The sequence below is a fragment of the Poecilia reticulata genome, chromosome 22 (genome assembly GCF_904066995.2).
Source record: "Poecilia reticulata chromosome 22, P_reticulata-male-v2, whole genome shotgun sequence".
Taxonomy (NCBI): domain Eukaryota; kingdom Metazoa; phylum Chordata; class Actinopteri; order Cyprinodontiformes; family Poeciliidae; genus Poecilia; species Poecilia reticulata.
Window position 1 is genome coordinate 9,410,814 of NC_088851.1, and position 19,709 is coordinate 9,430,522.

The 19,709-nt window shown below is 39.6% G+C and overlaps 1 protein-coding gene across 2 annotated transcripts in view; it reads right to left on the bottom strand.

Moving 5' to 3' along the window:
* The window catches only part of grin3ba (glutamate receptor, ionotropic, N-methyl-D-aspartate 3Ba), a 117,861-nt gene extending 112,032 nt beyond the window's left edge, over nt 1–5,829 (bottom strand). For both annotated transcript variants that reach the window (XM_008399177.3, XM_008399176.3), the window contains exon 1: nt 4,979–5,829. In XM_008399177.3, coding sequence (XP_008397399.1) covers nt 4,979–5,518 — 540 coding nt within the window. In that variant the 5' untranslated portion in view covers nt 5,519–5,829. The remainder of the gene's footprint in view (nt 1–4,978) is intronic.
* Between the last annotated feature and the right edge of the window lie 13,880 nt (nt 5,830–19,709).

The window sequence follows — 19,709 nt, forward strand, 5'->3', positions numbered from 1 at the left end:
TTACCCTCTTTCCTGTCAAACTACCTTCAAATAAAGCCACTAGAGCCAATAAAACCTTTAAAAAATATATGTGAGCAAATTTGTTAATATTCCCAAGTAATTTTAATATTTTTCCCTATTTATGCCCTTTTTTTTAACATAATCTACACATTTCTGCACGTTTTGTACTTTCAGTTCTGAGTTGTACTTTGATTTCTAGAGATTGTTAAAGCAAATTATACTGTTGATTTTGTTTTTTTTTTATATAATACTTCACATTTGAAAAAAAGTACTTTATCATATTTTAAACAATTTGGTATTTAAATGCTGACCCTAAAAATCAAAATTTTCTTTTTTCTTTTCTACTTTTAACTCGAGTTAACGGATGTTGAGATTTTCTGCAAAGAGGAACTAAGACTTTCACCTGTTATTACAGAGAAACTTGTTTTTTTTCCCGCCAAGTACTGACTGAAGGGGGCCGAACACAAATGGCTGTGACATTTTTCAGTTTTGCTACTTGTGAAAAAGATTGAAAACCATGCAACTTCACGATTATGTAATACTTTGTATGAAAGTCCAAGTAAAACGCTTTTTACGTTCGTTGAGGTGAAAACAGTTTAGATTTTTTTTCTTATCAAACAAAAGAAAACCATGTAATGAAATGAAGAAAAGCTAATTTGTTTCAACAAACTCCTTTAAAAAGATCCACTGAACAACAATTGAATACTTCCATTTGAATACATTCAGGGAGCACCGTGCCCAAATATCCAATTTTTCTTCCCGACCCCCTCTCTTTTCTCCTCATTGTCACGTAAAACTCCCTAATTGTTAAAACCCAGGGGGATAGATTTTGTTTTCATAAACAAACACAAAAAACACCTCCTCGTTTGGATCAATTGGTGACAGATCCAGCACATTCTCTGGCAGAACCATTTGTTTTGCCTCTGTTTTCTCCAGCCCTCCTACCCCCTCTCTGGGGAGCACTCCTCTCCGCTGATGCTACAATGTAAATTGCATTTTTAATTAAAATCGTACCTCCTGCTTCACTGCGAAACCGGTGTGCTGTACCCTGTTTGTACAGGCTAACAATATGCCTCCCTGTTGACCTAACCCACTTATCGCTGCCCTTTGCGCGTTTGTGTGTCTGAGGACCTTTCCCACCTCCTTGCTGTCTCTGTTTGCTCAGAACACATTGCTCCCTTTCTGAAGAGGCGCTCTGACCGTCCTGCTGCAGTTCATATTGTTTAAGGTCCCAGAACATCGCCTCGTCGTAATTTCCCTAAATTATGTGGATGTTCTCAAACAACACGGACGCGTTTGGAAAGTGCGTCTAGACCCACCAATTTTCAGAGGCTTTTTTAAAGTTAAAGCTACAAACCAAACTTTGAGTAAAAAAAACTTAACTTTGTTTGGATATAGTTTGTCACCAGTAGAACAGTGTGTTTCGTTTAGTTTTTCTGTTTCTGTTGCCGTTTTGTTCCTGTCATGTAACTCTACCCTCTCAAAAACAAGTTTGCGCATGACTGGTGACATCACAAAAGGCGTGGGACAACAGATCGCAGCTCTGTTGATCGTTTATTTACCCGTTTTGAATCAAATTCCTTCTTTAAACGCGTTTATTTGTATTGCGCACAGCTTGCTAGCGTTCACTGAATGGATTTTAGAAAAAAATTGGCAAAAGAAATGCATATGTGGATGAGACAGAGCAGACTGATGTTGTTATGCCAAATCTCCAACAATTATTTGTTGCTGTTGTAAAAAAAATTAAAAAATTTAAAAAATACAGTGTGGTTAACACATTTAATTAAGATAATTTTTAAGTCCTGACTATGTTTTCTGAAGAGCTGTTGCATCATCTGCTACATCTGCCAAAAAAAAAAAATTGCCATGCCGACGGATTTATAATAAACCCAATCCTACAAATTATCCCTACCAAGCATCAAGTCCATTCGGGATAGAGAATTATCCAATTGTTTATCGCTACTGGGAAAGCAAATTGCTGTTATGAGCATAGGGATTTATCTAGATGACAATAAACTTGGGGGCGCTATAACATAGCAGGTGCAATGGATTCAAAATATCCTTGCCAATAATATATTTTTATCAGTTGGATTAAGCCATTCTGCCTTTTATGCCCACGCATAAAATAGATTTTTTTCCCCTGGTAACCAAGAAGCTAAAGATTTAGCTGTGTAGGACAGAGAGTAATGCTTTGCTGCCACTTCAGCAATTTCAGTGTTTCTGCTCACTACAGGTCAATCGGCTGACAGGAAAGCTCCCAAAATATTATTGTTTCTTGGAAAGATCAAATTAGTTCTCTTTAAATGTTAAATCGACTTATTCAGCTTTTTATAACATTATGATGCTATTTACTCATCAAAAACCATATCAGAGGTGTTGCTTTTGAGTATTTCATGCATGTTTAAGAAATCCTTGAATGGCAGCCATTCATGTTCTCACAAGCAATGACGTTCTGAGGCCGGGGTGTCGGGAAGAACAGGAGCTTCTTAAAGAGACAGAGGCCTATTTTCAGGGTGTCAAAATGTAAAGACAAATTTCTTTTAGGTCATGTTTTATATACCGGTATACAGCACTTTTGATTGTGCTATGAAATGGTATGTAGTCTTTGTCTTAACAGTAAAGTGAAGCCATTATTTGTTTTTTGGGGATTTTTTCAATAGGGGTTTACATAGGGAAAATTTGCTGCAATTTTCTTCAGTGGAATGTTTTTCGTGAAATCCTGTTTTTTTGTGTTGCCGCAAATGCATACTACTGGATATTTTTAAAGTTAAATGGCTGCCATTCAACTCTTTTTTTTTTTTTTTTTACACCAACCACCTGCTTTTGTAGCATCTTACACAAACATCGTATTTTAGTCAACAAAAGTTACACTGAAATCCTGCAATAAACTAATAAACTCCAGACTTCAAATAAGAAAAGGATGGTTGAATTTAATAAAAAGCTAAAAAGACTTTAGCATGAAAGAAGACCAAAAACAGCGATCGATTTTAACACAATGCTTGAAATAATGGCTAAAAATATTGAATGTTGAGCCAACAGGACACAGAGGAGTTTTTATTATTATTATTATTGTTATTTCTACAGCCTGCCTGCTTGGCACAACTTTGTTCTTCCAGCCTCCCACAGCTCAAGAAAAAAAAAAAAAACCCTGTCCTCATATCTGCTCTCTTCTCCTTCTCTCGCTCGCTTATCTCTTTGCATTTTCAAGCCATTCGTCAAGTGGTTTGGCTTCTCACTGATGTCGGCTCTGTTGAGATTAAGTAACCATAACATTGTTGACAAGAATGCATGACTCAGAGAAGACTTTGAAAACTGTGGATTATGCCTCCATTTTCTTCTTCTTCCTCTTCCTTCTAACTTTTCATGTCAGCGTGACCGTTTTGTGAAGGTGCCCCCCTCTCTTAAACGGACCTCTGCGAAAGTTGGAAGTTCCCCTTCCACGCACACACACACACACGCATACGCACACACACACACACACACTTTGGCTTTGGGTGTTCGAGCTCGCCGCCGCGCAATAGCGCGCACACAAACAAATAGGTGTGGAGACGAGATGCAGCTGGCTGCTTGGCTGGATCGAGGCGGATACCACTGGAAACGCTGGCAGGCGACTCGCTCTTACTGCTCTAATGAATACCAACATAACCGTCGCCCCGGTCTTCAAGTCTTCTGCAGCTTTCCTTGCATCTACCACCGTTCGTATTTCAATCTTCTCTAAGCAGCTACTCTGCCCTAAAAAAAAGAAATTAAATATGCCTACAGCATGATGCAACCGCCACCATGTTTTACACTGGCATTGTGTTTTCCAAGTGGCAAAGAAAAAGTTCAAATATCTGATCAGAGCATCTTTTCTTTTTTTTTTTTTTTTTCATGCCTGCTGCGTCAAAGTCAAAAAGGTCACTTCTTCTGGCTCTGCTTTCAGATTCTGGCACCTGTGTGTGACCGTTTATATATATATATATATATATATATATATATATATATTTTGTCTATTGGATGAAGTCAAATATGTATGCAATAGATGATGCTGGCTGCTTCCTTGGGAATGAGATGGAAATCACTGGATACACTAACAGGCAAGCAGCTCTCATTGCTGTTAGGAGTAGTGAAGCAACACATTTATTGCTCAGCTACTTTTTTTCTCTCTTTTTTTCTTTCTTTCTTTCTACCAAAAAGACAAGAACAAGAGCCGCGCAGGCATATACATAAAGTAGAAATATTTGATCACACATGGTCCAGGAGCAACACCTGTCCAAAACAGCTATCTATCACCATCGCAGCTGGTTGAATTCATTCTGAAAGGTGCTTAAAAAAACAAACAACACATTTTCAAACAAGCACAAACAACTGTTCTGTCTCTCACCGTTTCTGTGTTTGCACCTTCACAAAAATAAAGAATAAGGCTTAAGGAGTTGAAGGGGGTTAGAGGGGGGGGGGGGGGGATCATCTTGTATTTGCCTTGAGGGTTCTCTTTACAAATTCTGCTCCATCAGATATTAAACATGTTGTGGGCCTCCAGGTCCAGAGTTTTCTAGAACAAGGAATCTAAAGACAGAGATTGGAGTCTGAAGACGGCTGCCTACTGTTGCAATTAACTCTGCAGCATTTTTGATTGTTTTTTTGTTGGGTTTTTTTTGTTCCCTAACACAATTGTTTTAATCATTCTTTAGATTAGGCGCAGGGATAATTACCCTCATTATCCCTGTTACAATTACTTTCCCTTAAACTGTTCATTTGCTCGACGCTAGCCCTGAATATCTGGCTGGTTTTTGCAGCAGCTTAAACTCAAAATCCCTGCCACAAGCTACAGGATCAGGCAGATTCTTTGCTGAGTGTCAACCCAGTTATAAGCCACAAATTTAATGGTGGTGAGGTGGGGGGGATAGAAATGTTTAGGCATGGGTTGTTGCTTGTTTTTAGGCGCAAACGAAGCACAAATACCACGATATTTACAATACAATGCTGGGGCTGATCTTACCTTAGTCACAAGGGGCTCCGTGTCCTCCAGGATGGACACGAAGGGAATCTCCAAGAAAGAGGAGAGGAACTCCACCTGGATCAGCTCCTCCCTGGAGCGTGGAAAGGCGAGCACGGCTGTCACGCCTCTGATCACCAGGTCCTGACAGGCGCTGTGGGACAACGACTCCGGGTCCCATCCCGCCGGCGACCGCACCACCATCTCCAGGGTCAGGTTGTAGGGCAGCAGCGGGGCCGGCTGGGCGGAAGCGGTGGTGGAGTCCGTCCCGCTGCTCTGGTGCCGGATGCTCGCCAGGGCGCGGTTGAGTGCGTTCTGTATCCGCGCCGGCTGGCGGGTCGGCAGGAGCGCACCGAGGCGCACAGTGTGTCCGATCCGTGCCAAGATGTGGCAGGGCGCCGGGTGAGGGAAGCAGGTCTCGGCAGAGGAGAAGGGAGTCAGCAGGAGGAGAAGCAGCAGCGGAAGCACTCTGACAGAGATGAAAAGGAGACGGGTTGTCCCCGGGGCGAGGCAGCGGCTCCAGAGTCCAGAAAGAGACACCATGCTGTAGATCCGACACGCAACTGAGGAGGACTGGGCTCCGCTCGGCGGGAGATGGCATAGCTCCCTCTTTCTCCCGGCTCCACCGCTCTTCTCGGACTTGATCTTTCTTTTTCTTTTTCTTCTTCTTCTTTTTCCTAAACGATTTGCTTGCACATTTCGCCCCTCACCCTTTCAAAGTTTTTCATAAGAGCAGTGAAAGACGCGCCGGTGGTGGAGAGGAGAGATGAGCGCTCGCAGCTTAAAGCGGTCGCCCTGCTTCTGTCAGTCTCTGCTGGAGGAAGGCACACCAGCTGTGAAGTTTGTGTGCATGGGTGTGGGTGTGTGTGTGTGGGTGTGTGTGTGTATGAGAGAGAGTGCCTGCGTGTGTGTGTCCATGCGCCCGCCCGCCAATAATCTAACCTCTCACGGAGCTTGCCTCTTGGTGAATTTTAATGAAAATTCGTTGAGTAACATCTTCCGCTTTTTCAGGTTTCCCACTCTGAATGTAATGCAAGCGACCGGATATATTTCCTGGCAATAATTAGTCTGTGAACCATGTTGTACCATTTAAAATAAAGTTTGGAATGTTGAACATGTCTTTTTATACGGGCACAATTCAGGACACACCCTGGACAGGTCGCCAATCCATCACGGAGACACTCAGGACGTATAACACGTACGGACACTCCCTCACACTTAAGACATATTTAGATTAACCGAAACGGTCATTATTTTTGGACTGCGGGAGGAAGCCGGGGAAGTGAAACCGGAAAGAACTGGCGCATGCGCAGGGACCACATTCAAACTCCATGCAGAAAGACAAACCAGGCCAGGGTTCGAACCCAGGACCTTCTTGCTGCAAGGCAACAGAGCTGCTAACTGTGCCTCTATGTAACCCTTTCTTAATAGCAATGGAAAACGTTTTTTTTTTTCCACCTGGATCTTACAAGACTTCGAGGACGAACTCATACCTGTCAAGTCTCCCATTTCTTCCTGGAAACGACCGTGTTTTACCTCCCCCTCCCACCGTGCTAACGTTTTCGTATTCTCTCGTAAATACCCCGTATTGTCCCCCCGCTCTCGCGTTAGCTTCTCTCCCTCACCACGTTTACGGTTGTCCAGTCTTCTCGGTCTTGAGAACCTCCCTCCCCCTCCCCCACCCCCGCCTCGCTCTGACAATAGCACCGGACGGCGACATTTCCCATATTCTCAAGTCCAAAACTTGATGGACGAACTCCTACCGCAACAACAACTCGCCCTTTAACAACTACATCCTTATTTTAAAATAAGCTTCACATGATTAAGGTAACACTTGAACTTTATAGTTTAGGTGGACTCCACTCCAAACATGGACATCTTTATTACTTCCTTCTCGACGTGGCACTTACGTGTCTTGACTCGAGACTTGAAAGAGTTGAAAGCAAGTGCATGTGACTTGCAAAAACAGTGACTTTCTCCCACCTCTGATATCACAAGACATTCAGGATGACGTGTTGGATGATGTAATGCTTCACCCTTGGTGACAAGCCCCGATATTAGATATTCTGACACAAAATGTTAGAAGAATGATCCAAGGTCTTTATTCCATCAAAACATCATTTCAGAAAATATACCTAAGCATGTGAATTATCTTTTTAAACAAATCAGTTTTAAAAATGAGTCAAAACGTCAAACTTGTAATCATTCAAGCAAAGCAAATTATGACTGTCACTCTTAATAATTATAGGTACAAAATCAATTTTAAATGTTCAGCATCCATTAGAAATATATATATATATTTTTTAAATCACTGTGTTTTCAGTAGAAATTACAAGATGTGTCCCTCATAACCAAGAATCAAGACTGCAAATAGTACCTGGAAATGGCAGTCTGGGTGACCTGCTTAAAATTTATTTTATAATGCCGCGAATGCGAGTGTAGCATAACACTTGAGGTGTGATTCGCAGATTTAAGCTCTGAATTGGAAAGCAGCTGAAGTAGCCTTCAAGCACATGTTTCTGTTTCAGTAACTTTATTCTGCAGTGATAATTTGTTTTGGCAATATTTTGTTTGGACTAAAACTCGGTGACCGAGAGCAACTAATCACGATCTGCAGAGATTGTTGGAAGAGGAATAATTAAAGATCCCTCTTCCTTCACAGAGCTAAACTTGTTATAGGAGCCTGAGTGATGCCTTTTTGGCAAAGGGGGAGTGCAGGTAGCAATAATTAAGACACCAGTCCTGAAATTAGGTTTCAATTTCTTTCTGAATGTCAGTGTGAAATAAAGCCACTGCAGTAAAATATAAGTTTGTACTTTCAATCTTTAAACTCTGTAAGTTGTCTATAGTTCTTTCAACACAACCTAAATTTGCTATTTTTGGGATCTTTCCCCCTTTTGTTTATACAGTGAAAAAACATGAATGGACTTTCATCTTTGTTCTTCTATAAAGGAGCCCAACATGTTTTCCTTAGTAATGGGCCACTTTCAAGCACCTCTAGGGCTCCCATCAAGATGTTCCTGCCAATCTGGTGAACACAAAACTGATAGTTCGCTGAAATCTCAGTTTTGCCTGGAGATTTATTTCCACTTCCTTCCTGCCGTCCAGCTAGAACATTACCTCTTGTGTAATCACAACTTTTCAGCACCATAGACAGCGCCAGAGCCATAAAAGAGATCTACTGCGCATGCTAATTTGGCTTAAAGCAAGGGACAGCACTAAGTTCTTCTACCCTTCATTCAGCAGTCATTTTCTCCTCCACATTTCTGATTTATGGTATTTGAAATGTAGTTTTTTTTTTTTTTTTTTACCTTAAATGTTCCTCACACACTTTCGCTAAGTTTGACTTCCACTGCAGGGCCACTTTCACCATGATGGTTGATGTAGAAAAAAAATGTTCTTTGGTCAACCTGATAAAGGGATTCCTGCCTCTCTTGTCCCTTGGGTGCACATGCACACACACACATGCACACACACAGACACGTATTCATGGGATCAACATGTCATTTCACAGCTCGCTGCATGACCTGGAGGGAAAGCTGTTTGGCTGTTGATACATCTAAAAAAAAAAAAAAATGTTAAAGTACAAAAAAAAGTGTTTTCCCTCCATGTCCATCCTTCTCCTTATTACTGGACTGGCTAAATGTGGGGACAAGAGCAAAACCAGCACTGTAGGCCTCATTCCACTGCAGAAACATCAACATTCGTTTCTTCTGGCAGCCATTGAAGCTGCATAGAACTGAGAACATGCAAGCTAAGTCAAACTATTTCAAAACAGACATTGGCTGCAAAAGTATCTGACACATTGAAGTCACAAATACATGTCACCCCTAAATAAAATCCAGTGCAACTGATTGCATGGAGAAGTCGGCTAATTCATAAACGGTATCCACCAATGTATAATTTAACATAATGTCATAAAACAAAATAGGCTATGGCTATGCCATAGCTGCAAGCCTACCCAAGTCATACAGTTACCTAAATTGACAGGCAAGGTGGAGGTTCACTTTTCAGCATTACAGCAACCTTAAAACATACAGCAAGCCTAGTCAAAGTAAATACCCAAGTCCAATCAAGAATCTTTAGAAAATGTCCGAATGGGAGCTTCTGTGAACATCATTTTTTTAGTCTTTTTAGTCTTCATTTGTACCAAATTACCTTAAAAAAAAAACTACTTACAACTGTAATTGTTAAGAAGGTGGCTAAAATACAAACGCACTTTATGTACTTAAGAATTAATTTCTAAGAAAAAAAAACAAAAAAAACTTTCACTTGGACTACACATTGTTGTTTTATCATAACATCAGAATAACATAAAAAGGCAACAAAACATACAAAGGATGGTGAATACTTTTGGGAGCTGTTGAAAGTATATTTTTTCTTATTTGCAGACGGCTCTTTCTTTTAACTTAAAAAAAAAAATCATTAACGCACTAAGCTGCTTTAAAACATCCCAGAGCAATTTGTTTGGTTTCATTTTCAGTTGAAGGTTTTTCCCACATGGCATCACAGCTACTGCAACACCTGCGCTTGAAAAACAAATGCTGCTGTACTTCAGCACATGTGATTACTTCTTATCTGACCATATTTCCAATCGTATGATGTTAATAAACAGTACCTGCTTGAATTTACATTCCAACTATTATGCGCCGCACATAGCAGGTAGCAAGGAACAAAGGAGTAGACAAGATTCCCGCTGATACTCTGGCTTTAATCTTGTATCTCGTTGATGCTTGAGTTCATCACAGCTGATCAAATCATCATCAAACTCATTGCGTGGCTGTTGGCAAACACAAAAGATTTGCTCATGAGATGTGCGCCGGTTCTCCCGAAGAGCAGAAAAAGAATTAAACAATACATTTGCAAAATTTGATGGACCGTCGGTATCCCTTAAAGATTTTCTGAAAGCTATCTATCATCGCTTTCATTGTTTTATTTACAAATTTTAAGCAAATGTATCAAGTTTTTGTTTTACAAGTCCAGGCTTTGTCCAAGTTGTGACAGTTCTCTTGCCTCTGATTTAGCTCTCTTGCCCGTTTTGAAAGTGTGTTTCTAATATGTGCGGTATCAGGTTTACCTTCCACTGCCTGCCTCCTGTTTGCTCAGAAGTAAATGTTGCCATCTGCATCTGTTCACCCTTGTCCATATTTAGTCCCATCTCTCTCATTTGCCTTTGTTGGTGTGTCTGTTCATCCAGGCTGTCATGTTCTTGCGTTCCGCTCCTGTTCTTCTCCCTTTTATTTGCTCCCTGGACTCATACTTGGATTGCCTGTCATATGGACTTTTTGTTCAAGCGCCCTTGCACCTGCAGCATCTTTTGTTCTTTGAAAATTTCATTAAAGACTTTTTGTTTAGTTTAACCTCCTGTGTCTTGTGCCCTGCTTCTGGGTCATCCAGAGCACTAACTATGAAAGTCACAGTCAGATATTGAAGTAAAATTTTGGTTTTCAAATACATACAGCTTAATCCCCCGCCCCCCCACCAAAAAAGATGGAAAGACTGTTTTTCTAATTTTCTTATTAAGGTAACAGTTTTCTCAAATACCAGAAAATATTATTGAAGTTATTGTAAAGTAAGTTATTAAATACAGATGGGAAACCTGGGTAGGATATGTAAGAAAAGATGACGTGTACAGATGCTTTAACGTTTTTTATTGCTGGAAAATGAAGTGATTCAGTTACAGATAAACACCAAACAAAATATATTATCAGAATAAAACATTTTCTTGCTACGGACTTCTTATGTCGTAATTTTCTGCCGGGTCTTGGTGGGTTTACTGGTTTGTTTGGATTCACTTTCATGTTGCAGAGTCCAGTTCTGTTTATATATATACATATATATCTCTGGAAAAAATCAAGAGACCACTTAAAATGATCAGTTTTTCTAATTTGACTTATCATAGGCATATATTTTAGTAAAACGAACATTGTTCTTTTATTCTATGAACTACTGACAACATGTCTCTGAAATTCAAAGCAAATATTTAGTATTTATTTGCAGAAAATGAGAAATGGTGAAAATAATGAAAAAGATGGCAGTGTTTCAGACCTCAACTAATGCAAAGAAAACAAGTTCATGTTCATTTAGAAACAACAATACTAAAGTTTTAAATCAGGAAGAGTTCAGAAATCAATATTTGATGGAATAACAATGAGGTTTTCAATGAGGTTCAGTGCAGAAGACTCTTAATTTTTTTTCCAGTGCTGCATATATACTACCATCTTTCTCAAGCATTCTATGACATGCAGTCAGTTTATTAGTTGATTAGATGAAGGTGAACTTGCTAGGTTTCATTGAATCAAACCATAATACATTCACCTATGTGCCCAACTGTTTAAGAGGTTATTTCCTGAAATGTATCGACATGTTCACTGATCTGGGAAATGAATAATAAAGTTTTAGACTTACCTTTCTAAAGGAAATAACTCAACAGGTCGTAGTCGTTTCCCCCTTTCTCTCTTGCAAATTTTAGTCAGGCCTTGAGGTTCTTTTGTAGAGAGCACTTTTCCTTTTTTCCACACCTCCCATGAAAGTTAAACTTGTTCAGTCTCTTTCTGAATGTAGAGGCAAGTATTTTCCTCCAGCAGTCATATGTTAATTTTGCCAAAGGACAATAGGAACCTTCTGTCTACACAATCCTTTGTTCAGGTGCTGGTTATTAGACCTCATAATGATTTCTTTGCCATCCACGTCTTTCTATAATCTAAATGTCTATTTTTTTATTTTTTTGGAGACATTTGGCGATTGAAAGTAATTTTGTCCCAGTCTATTCTGCTATAAAACATGTGGGGATGTGATTTTAATAAAGAACATTTACCAGCAGGAGATTGATTCAAGATCTTTATTTTTACATTTTTTCTTTGGCTTCCTTCAGAGTTCATGATCTCCTATTTTACAAAACTCAACAAGCCCCAGCAGTGATCAACAGAACGTAGTTGTGTAATGAAAAAGGTTTCAGGTTGGTTTTTTTTGTGTGTTTTTTTTTCCATTTACCAATTTCTGGCCCCATTTCATACGCAGCCTGATTTGAAGTCGTTACCATTTCATCACAACCTGCTTCCATTCTGTTATCTGGAAACAAAGTCATTCATATCATTTGCTTATTCATTGTTTATCTGTTTGATTCTCTGGGTTGTTAACAATTTTCTCTATAAATTACAGAGCTAAATAATAATAAAATGGCTCAAATGTTTCATATGATATAGCATAAGTTTCTGGTACCAGTGTTGGCCTTTTGATCCCTGGATGGACAACTGGAAATAAGTGAGCGACCTCCTGCCGGGAGATAATAGTCATCATACTCACATAGCCAAATTTCCCTGAAGTAGACTATGACTTCGTTTTGGAAAATTACTTTCAGTTATTAGCTGTTAAAATGGATACAAATATTCCCTAGGGTGAGAACAAAACAACCCATTCCTTGTACAAATGTCCCGTGACAGATTGTTTTTTTTGTCTACCTAAAATGGTGAGGTACAAAAAGTTAGTTAAAGCAATTTGCCCTGCGTAAAATGCTGATTCTACTACTGTAAATACACCATATGGTTAGCTCTAATTATTTGAAGTCAGTGCTCTGCACCACAAGTTGCCTGATTGCTCATTGTGGTCATGATAATCTCGTCTTCTTAGCTATTCTATCCTTCCTCAAGTTTCCAGTGTCTTATTCTTCATGTCCTTGTGTTTCAAGATATCTCGGACTCTGCTTGAGCTGATCGCTGCGCGTTTCCACCCTGGATTCCACACCAGTCGCTGGACTTACCCGAGTGTTCGCCTGAATCTGCTACGCCGTTTGTTGAACAACCACCTCGAGTAAGGAAAACACACAAATCAACACCTGTTGATACCTCCACCTCCTCATCCACAGATACAGTAACTCATACACTTCGACTCTCCACGTCTTCTGTTTGAAATCGACTCCCAAGAGCTTGATGTCTCCTTACCTCAGCCACTTTTAAGGATTTTTAACCTAGAATCAACCAATAAGCGAGACACGGTTTTCCAAATATGCTCAGCCCAAGGTCGCACATGGACCTCACTCTTTCAGATGATCCCATCACTGCTGTTTATATTGTCTGGGGATTTTATGTTGCACCCCATTTTTATTGATTGTGGTCGTGATCTCAGTGTGGGGTAGTTGGTTTTGCAAAACATGACAGTGTGACCTCTGATCGAGCAATACAATACTCACAACTGACTACATGAAATCACTCAACAAACTTCCTCCAAAAGTGATGCACAACTTAGAAATATTAATGTCCTGTAAGAGATGGATCTTTACTTCATAAAATTTAGATACCAAAAAATCAAAAATGTAGTAAATAGGAAACAAAAGGGTAGTGAACTGCACCTCTTTTAATCAAGTTGCTGCATTGGTGTGGTTGTACTTTGTTTTGTCTGTCTGTCTTCATACTGCAGATATCTGGTAAGCTGCTTTTACAGAGTATCTTTGGTTCTTGCCCTAAAATGCTTTCCTTGCTCAACAGGAGCTCAATAATCCGAGGTGAAACACGATTGGTCTAAATTCTAAGAGCTTGTTGACTATCCAAACAAGCCGAACCCTTACCCATCACCCGCCTGCAACTTCAACTTCCATTTGAACCGTTGATGGTGAATGTCTACGTGCTATTGAAGATTTCCTCTTGTTTGCCAAAAACGAGCCACGGAGAGAAATAAACTCCAGGCTTTATCGAGCCCACGCACGGGAAGACAAACATGGTTTTTAAGCACAGCAGGCAAAAATGAAACATCTCAAACAGGATTACAAAAAAAAAGAATCCAATATCTTAGTAATCTGCATGGATCACATAACTGGAGCAGTAAGTGGTACAATTTGCTTAGCTTAATCCTGAGGCAATTCTAAGTGTCTCCTTTTCTGTGGCACTGACAAATTATTACAGTCCATTCTTCTTGAATAAAGCTTCAAACTGTGATAGATGTACTGAATTATTTCCCCAGACATTCAAATTTTATTCCTTTTTGTCTTGGTTCTACTTTAAGGCTCGGAACAATAGTTTTTTTTTTTGTTTTTTTTTGCTGCTCATTGACATGGACCCAAACACCTGGCAAGCAATCTTTTGCACTAACACGGTGACGCCTAAAATAAACATGTTTAATGTCACATTAATTTAGCGTTAAACACTATTATCTATCACATAAGGTGTCAAAACCTTTTGTTTTATAAAGGAACCAATATTTAACAAGGTTTCTAATTACATGTGAAGCCGGATTTTTGAAATGCTTGTTTAGGTTTTCATTTCTTAATTAACTCGTTCACTCAGTTTAAAGGAAAACTCTCGACTGAAACTTGGACGGAGTAACGTTGATTCATTACTTTAGGACAGTTTGCATTATGTTATTGATCCTTTAATGCACATTTATAATTGTAACCTTTTGAATTTTTCTTTTGCAACACCTGAATAATGACAAAAAGGTACCTTATTTTGTCTTATATGCATGCTCCGAGAAGAAAAACTGTGACATCACAACTTTGGTCAGACATTTATGGTCAATTTATATACATTTTTTGGCTTTAAATGATGCCTTAGTACTATTATCAGTGTGAAATAATTTCACAATTTACATCCTTAAACTTTGATAAATAGAATTGGTTGCAAGCATTTAATTTATTTTGGGTTTTGGTTTAATCCACACAGAATTTTAACCACATTATTATTTAGCCAAAAGTCCTTTAGCAAATTACACCTCAGCCACACAGTTGTTACCATCAGCAAGCTCCTGTCACATCTCTGGCTGGAAATTTAACCAGTTTCCTAAGCAGAATTGAGTCAGTTAATTTTTTAAATATAATTTGGAAGGCAAAACTTAACGCTAGTCTGCTTCATAAAATTTACGCTTTGATGGATTAATAATAATAGATTTTGGGGTCATTTTCCTCTCAAAAGCACTCAATTGTTTCCTAGTTTCAAATATCTAAATTTCAATTTGACACACAGTTTTGAAGAAGAATTTGAAGCTAGTTTCTCTGTCACCATTATTTTATCAACTTGATGCTGTTCACCGACATCAGTGTCGGCATAACTATTACACTGACACTAAAAATTGGCCTTGTAGTCAGGTGAAAAATATGAAAACAACAGTTTTTTTCCTCCTACGGAAAGGACAGATTACATCATGGAACTGTTAAAAAAAATCATCTGAACTGTTAAACTGTCTTTTACATGCTCTGTATTTGTTGCTTTTTTTCCTGACCTCATCAGAACGTTCATTGAATAGTGAAACCTATCCTAAGCATGATGCTGCCACCACCTTGCTTGGCTGTTGGTACAGCGCATTTAAGTTTGAAGTCAATAAACTCAAATAATGTGTGGGGATGAGAACAATCCCATCAATTCACATTCCTTTTTTTTATTGTTGAGTTTAGGCATGATTATTCCACCCTGGAAAAAGGATGGGTTAAAATAAACCATAAAAAGGCCAAAATGAATCAGTCATAACAGTCGAATGTGTATGCAAACTTTTGACCGGCGCCATAGCTTTTACCTAGTCAGTGATGTTGTTTGCAATGTGGTTCTTGCTTTGGAGAAGAGAGAATGTGCTGAAAGTTCTTCATGGTATCAGTCACTTAAAAACTAAGTAATGTGAAAAAAAAAAAAAAGTCACACCAACACACTTCAGTGTAGATGTTGTTACTGAAAAAAGAAGATGTGTAGTTAATCATTTTTAAAGTGAAGAATTCACTTCAAAATGAAGTCAAAGGAAACAAAACAATTTGGAATATATTTGAAAAGAAAATGTATTTTCCACAGAGACATTTCAGACCAGCTGCTACTTAAAATAAAGTGGAGCTTCAGCAAATAACAGGAATGATAAATTTGAGTATTTAATTTCTATTTGTAATGGAACAGGAGTTACTTCTTTTTTCTTTCCAGCCCTCTTGAGTCCTTAGAATAGTCTCAGCATTGCTTAATTGTAAAATGTAATTCAGTAAAAAGGTTTGTAGCAAACAGTATTTGGATTGCTCATTACTTTATAAATCATACACTTCATTCTGAAATATGGCTCAGCTATCGTGGTGTAATTTTAGCATATTTTACATTGAGCTGGAAGAAGCAGGAGATCCATTACAGGCACATGGCAATGTCATTTTACCTTTGGCCAGTGTGACTTGCTTCCACTTGTTGCTCTCTTCTATTAAACCAACGCTGCATTCAACAATATAATAGTGGTACATTTCCAATTCAGCAGCACAATGCATTCCAGGAGTGTGAAGCTTCTTAAGAGTCTCCAGTGTAGCAGCAAAGCCCTTCTGGTGCTCAGATGGTTGCACAGGGAGAGCGATGACTGGGACACGTCCTCAGCGCATCCCAGAAGGTAGCATGCAGGTGTCCCACACGCATACTTTCTCTGTAATAGTGTTTCTTATTACCAGCCTCTCTCCTTTGGGTGTATTTGTTTTGATTATGTACATTGCGGGGGATTATTATGGAGAATGGGATTAGGCAGGCATCAGAAACCTAATTAAAGTAGCCCTTCATCTTTTCCATGCGGGGCCGAGCCTGTTGTTTTCCCGCCGTGTGCGATCCCCGCTTCGCTGCCTCCTGCCCTCCGTTTTGTTCTGGGCCCTCCTTCTACGGTATCATCCCTTCATGAAAGCCTTTTAAAACCTGCGCATATCATTTCTTCGCGTGATCCGTTTTGGTTTATCAACGCAGCTCCGCCCCTTTCTCTCCCCTTTCACTCCCCTTTCACCTTCATCCCTTCTGGCTCTGATCTTTTCCTCCCACGGTCTAACTCTTGCCTTTCATATATATAAATATATATATATATATATATATATATATATATATATATTTTTTTTTTTTTTTTTTTTTTTTGATGTCGCTTCAAGGTAGACTGCAATTTTGCAGTTTGTACCGAAACACGTGGCCCGCTCTATTAAATCGCATCAGTGATTCATTCCTGAGTCACAACTGCAATTACACAGGTAAAAGACTGCAGGAGAACACAGGGGTTCAGCTGAGGGGTGAGCCAATAACACTTGCCAATTTGAGAAGAAGTGAGGACTGGGCGGGGGGTAGTTTATGCCTAAGCATGTGTGTTCGCTGCGTGTGTGTGTGTGTCTGTGTGTAATCCTAAGTAATCTGGCAGGACGAGCCCAGGTTGCACACAGGCTTTTTTTAAATGCCAGGGAGCTGCGAGTTAGTATTCCTGGCACAGCACTAAAGGCACTATAATATCACCTTTTAGCACAATGCTCAGTAGCACGGAGCAAGAGAAGAAACACAGGAGAAGAATAAAGAAAGGAAAGAAAGAAATCAAAAGAGGAAAGACAATCGGGGGGGCGGGGAGGCCTGGAAGGGTCTCCCGGCTGCATGACAAGGCAAACACGTCTGGAAGAAGAGGGAAGGTTTTGTGAAGATTTGGACTTTGTGTGTGTCGGGGTTTGCAGAGTCGAAGTTCCTTAGACACACCGCTGAACAAAGACGGCGGTCTATGAAGGGAGACTTATCTGGGAGCAGCAGCAGTCTGCTTGTGTGTGTGTGCCGAACATGTGTTTTTTGGTGTATTGTGTTTAGCACATGTGCAAATGTATGGTGACAGGCATGTGTCTGGCAGACAGCACCCCTTGTGAGCAGGAGAGCATGCGAGCGTATGTGCGCTCCATTTGCTGCCAACATTCTCCCTGTCGGCGCCGAGAAAGCCCTCATAGCAGGTTGTGCTGTTATGGATTTTTAAAGGTTGGTACAAAAAAACAACACTGAAAGTTCAAATAACTCTCGACGGGTTTGGGCGTTTGGATTCCCAGAGTCCTTTGCTGTGAAGAAAGTGACATAGTTTACTTTAAACATGATGGGTACTTCATATCCATTTGGGTTTGATAGATCATTTTTGATTTTGAATTATGTTGCATTGAACTGAATATCGCCCAGACCTGTGAGAGATACATGATGCATTATGTCTTTTGGCTCATAACTACACAAAAGAAATGACTAATAAGTATGTGAATGCACTGTTAATTACCACCTTTAAAAAAAGAATCACCCCTGAGACTGACTCATCGAACCCCTGGGGTTCAATCGAACCCAGGTTAAGAACCACTGAACTAGAGCATCTCTGGTTTACACAATGATGCCTTAATGTTATTGAATAGTTTATTTACAGCATTGAAAACCAGCTTAACTATGCCTCTGTTTTACTGTTGCTGAAGGACACCAGAAAGGCCGGTGATATACTTTAAACTGATATGCAAAAGCAGCGTGTAGTTCCAATGGAGAGTTGAGTTTCCCAGGTAACTATTGATAATAATCCTGATGTGGTTTTGTTTTCTTCTGGTGCCTCTTCCTACCTCTCTCTACTTCCTCCTGTTTCTGTGATAAGTGATGAAAGGCTCAGTTGTGCTTTTGACTCACCTGAGTCTCTTCTTTAGCCTCTCCTGAAAGGACCAACATGGATGTCACTCAATAACAGTTGACACTGATGCAAACCACCTCATAGGGTTTTACTTTTACCTTTTTCATATTTTTTTTTTAACTCCACTGGGAACATAAATATCTTCAGGTCTTCATGCCAGCGTTGAATCTGTAGCAAAACCTACCCGAATAACACGCCACATTCCAAGAAAGTCCACATCTGGTCAATATCATTGATCACTCTTATATCTCAGTTGCATGCCACTTATAAAGTATTGCACTGGTATCTCAGAACATAGAAGTAGGAAGGAGATCAGGAAGGAAGCTCTAACGGAGGCTCAGAGTAAGTTGGAAGTGAGGGAGTTCTAAGTCGCAGGGAGGTAATGAGTATGTTTTGCTCGAACACTTCAAACGAAGCTAGAAGGACTGCGATACCATGAGCCAACGGACAACCTGGCAACTCCTTGGGAGGACAGCAGAAGGACAGAGAATACAGAAAATGGAAACCAAACCACGATTATGATCGACTTTGCAGATTTTCATGTAAACCTTTTCCATTTGTCTGTCCATCCAATCCATCCATCATCTCTACCCACTGATCCTTGCAGAGTTGTGGTGTATAACGTTTTTCTGTCGTAAGTGTGACAGTAAAATACAATACAATATAATTGAACTATCCTTTATTGCACCACAGTGGGGCAATTCAGGATCAACACTGCATTGGATGTGGAGTTCCTCAGCACAGAAAAGGCTAAAAATCACTATATTCAGTTTCGTGCTGGCGAATCCATATTTTCCTTGATTCATTGTTGTAATAATTTGGGCTGTTTCCACCCCCATGTTTTCTTACTGACATTTTTACAACACTCAAGCCGCAAAACCTTGACCAGCGTAGATTTGTGTAACCTCAGGTTATAATGCAGCAAATGTCATAACAAAGAAATGCAATTAAGAGGTAAATTATTTCACACAGAAGCTTTTTACCAATTCGGGTTGAGAATAAAGTATGCACCTACTTTTGTGTTCTATGTATTTTTTAGATGGGAGGTGAATGTTTGATGTCACTTTGTAATTGAAAACCGACTGAGCAGACTATACTCGACTGAAAAGCTCAGTCTGGTTTTATATCCTGAAGCGACTGCATAGAGCTTGTACAGTGGTTATAAAAAGCCTACAAACCACAGCTGAAATACTTTATTTTTTTATGTGAAAAAATGCAACCAAGGTAAATATATATCTGATCTTTTTCCTGCTTTATTGTGGTAAATAACTCCTGCAATTCAAATTAAGCTGCTATGCGGGGCACAGAAGAAAAATCTAATATGAAGCGTGTGCAGCCATGAAGGGTTTGATCATAATTCTTG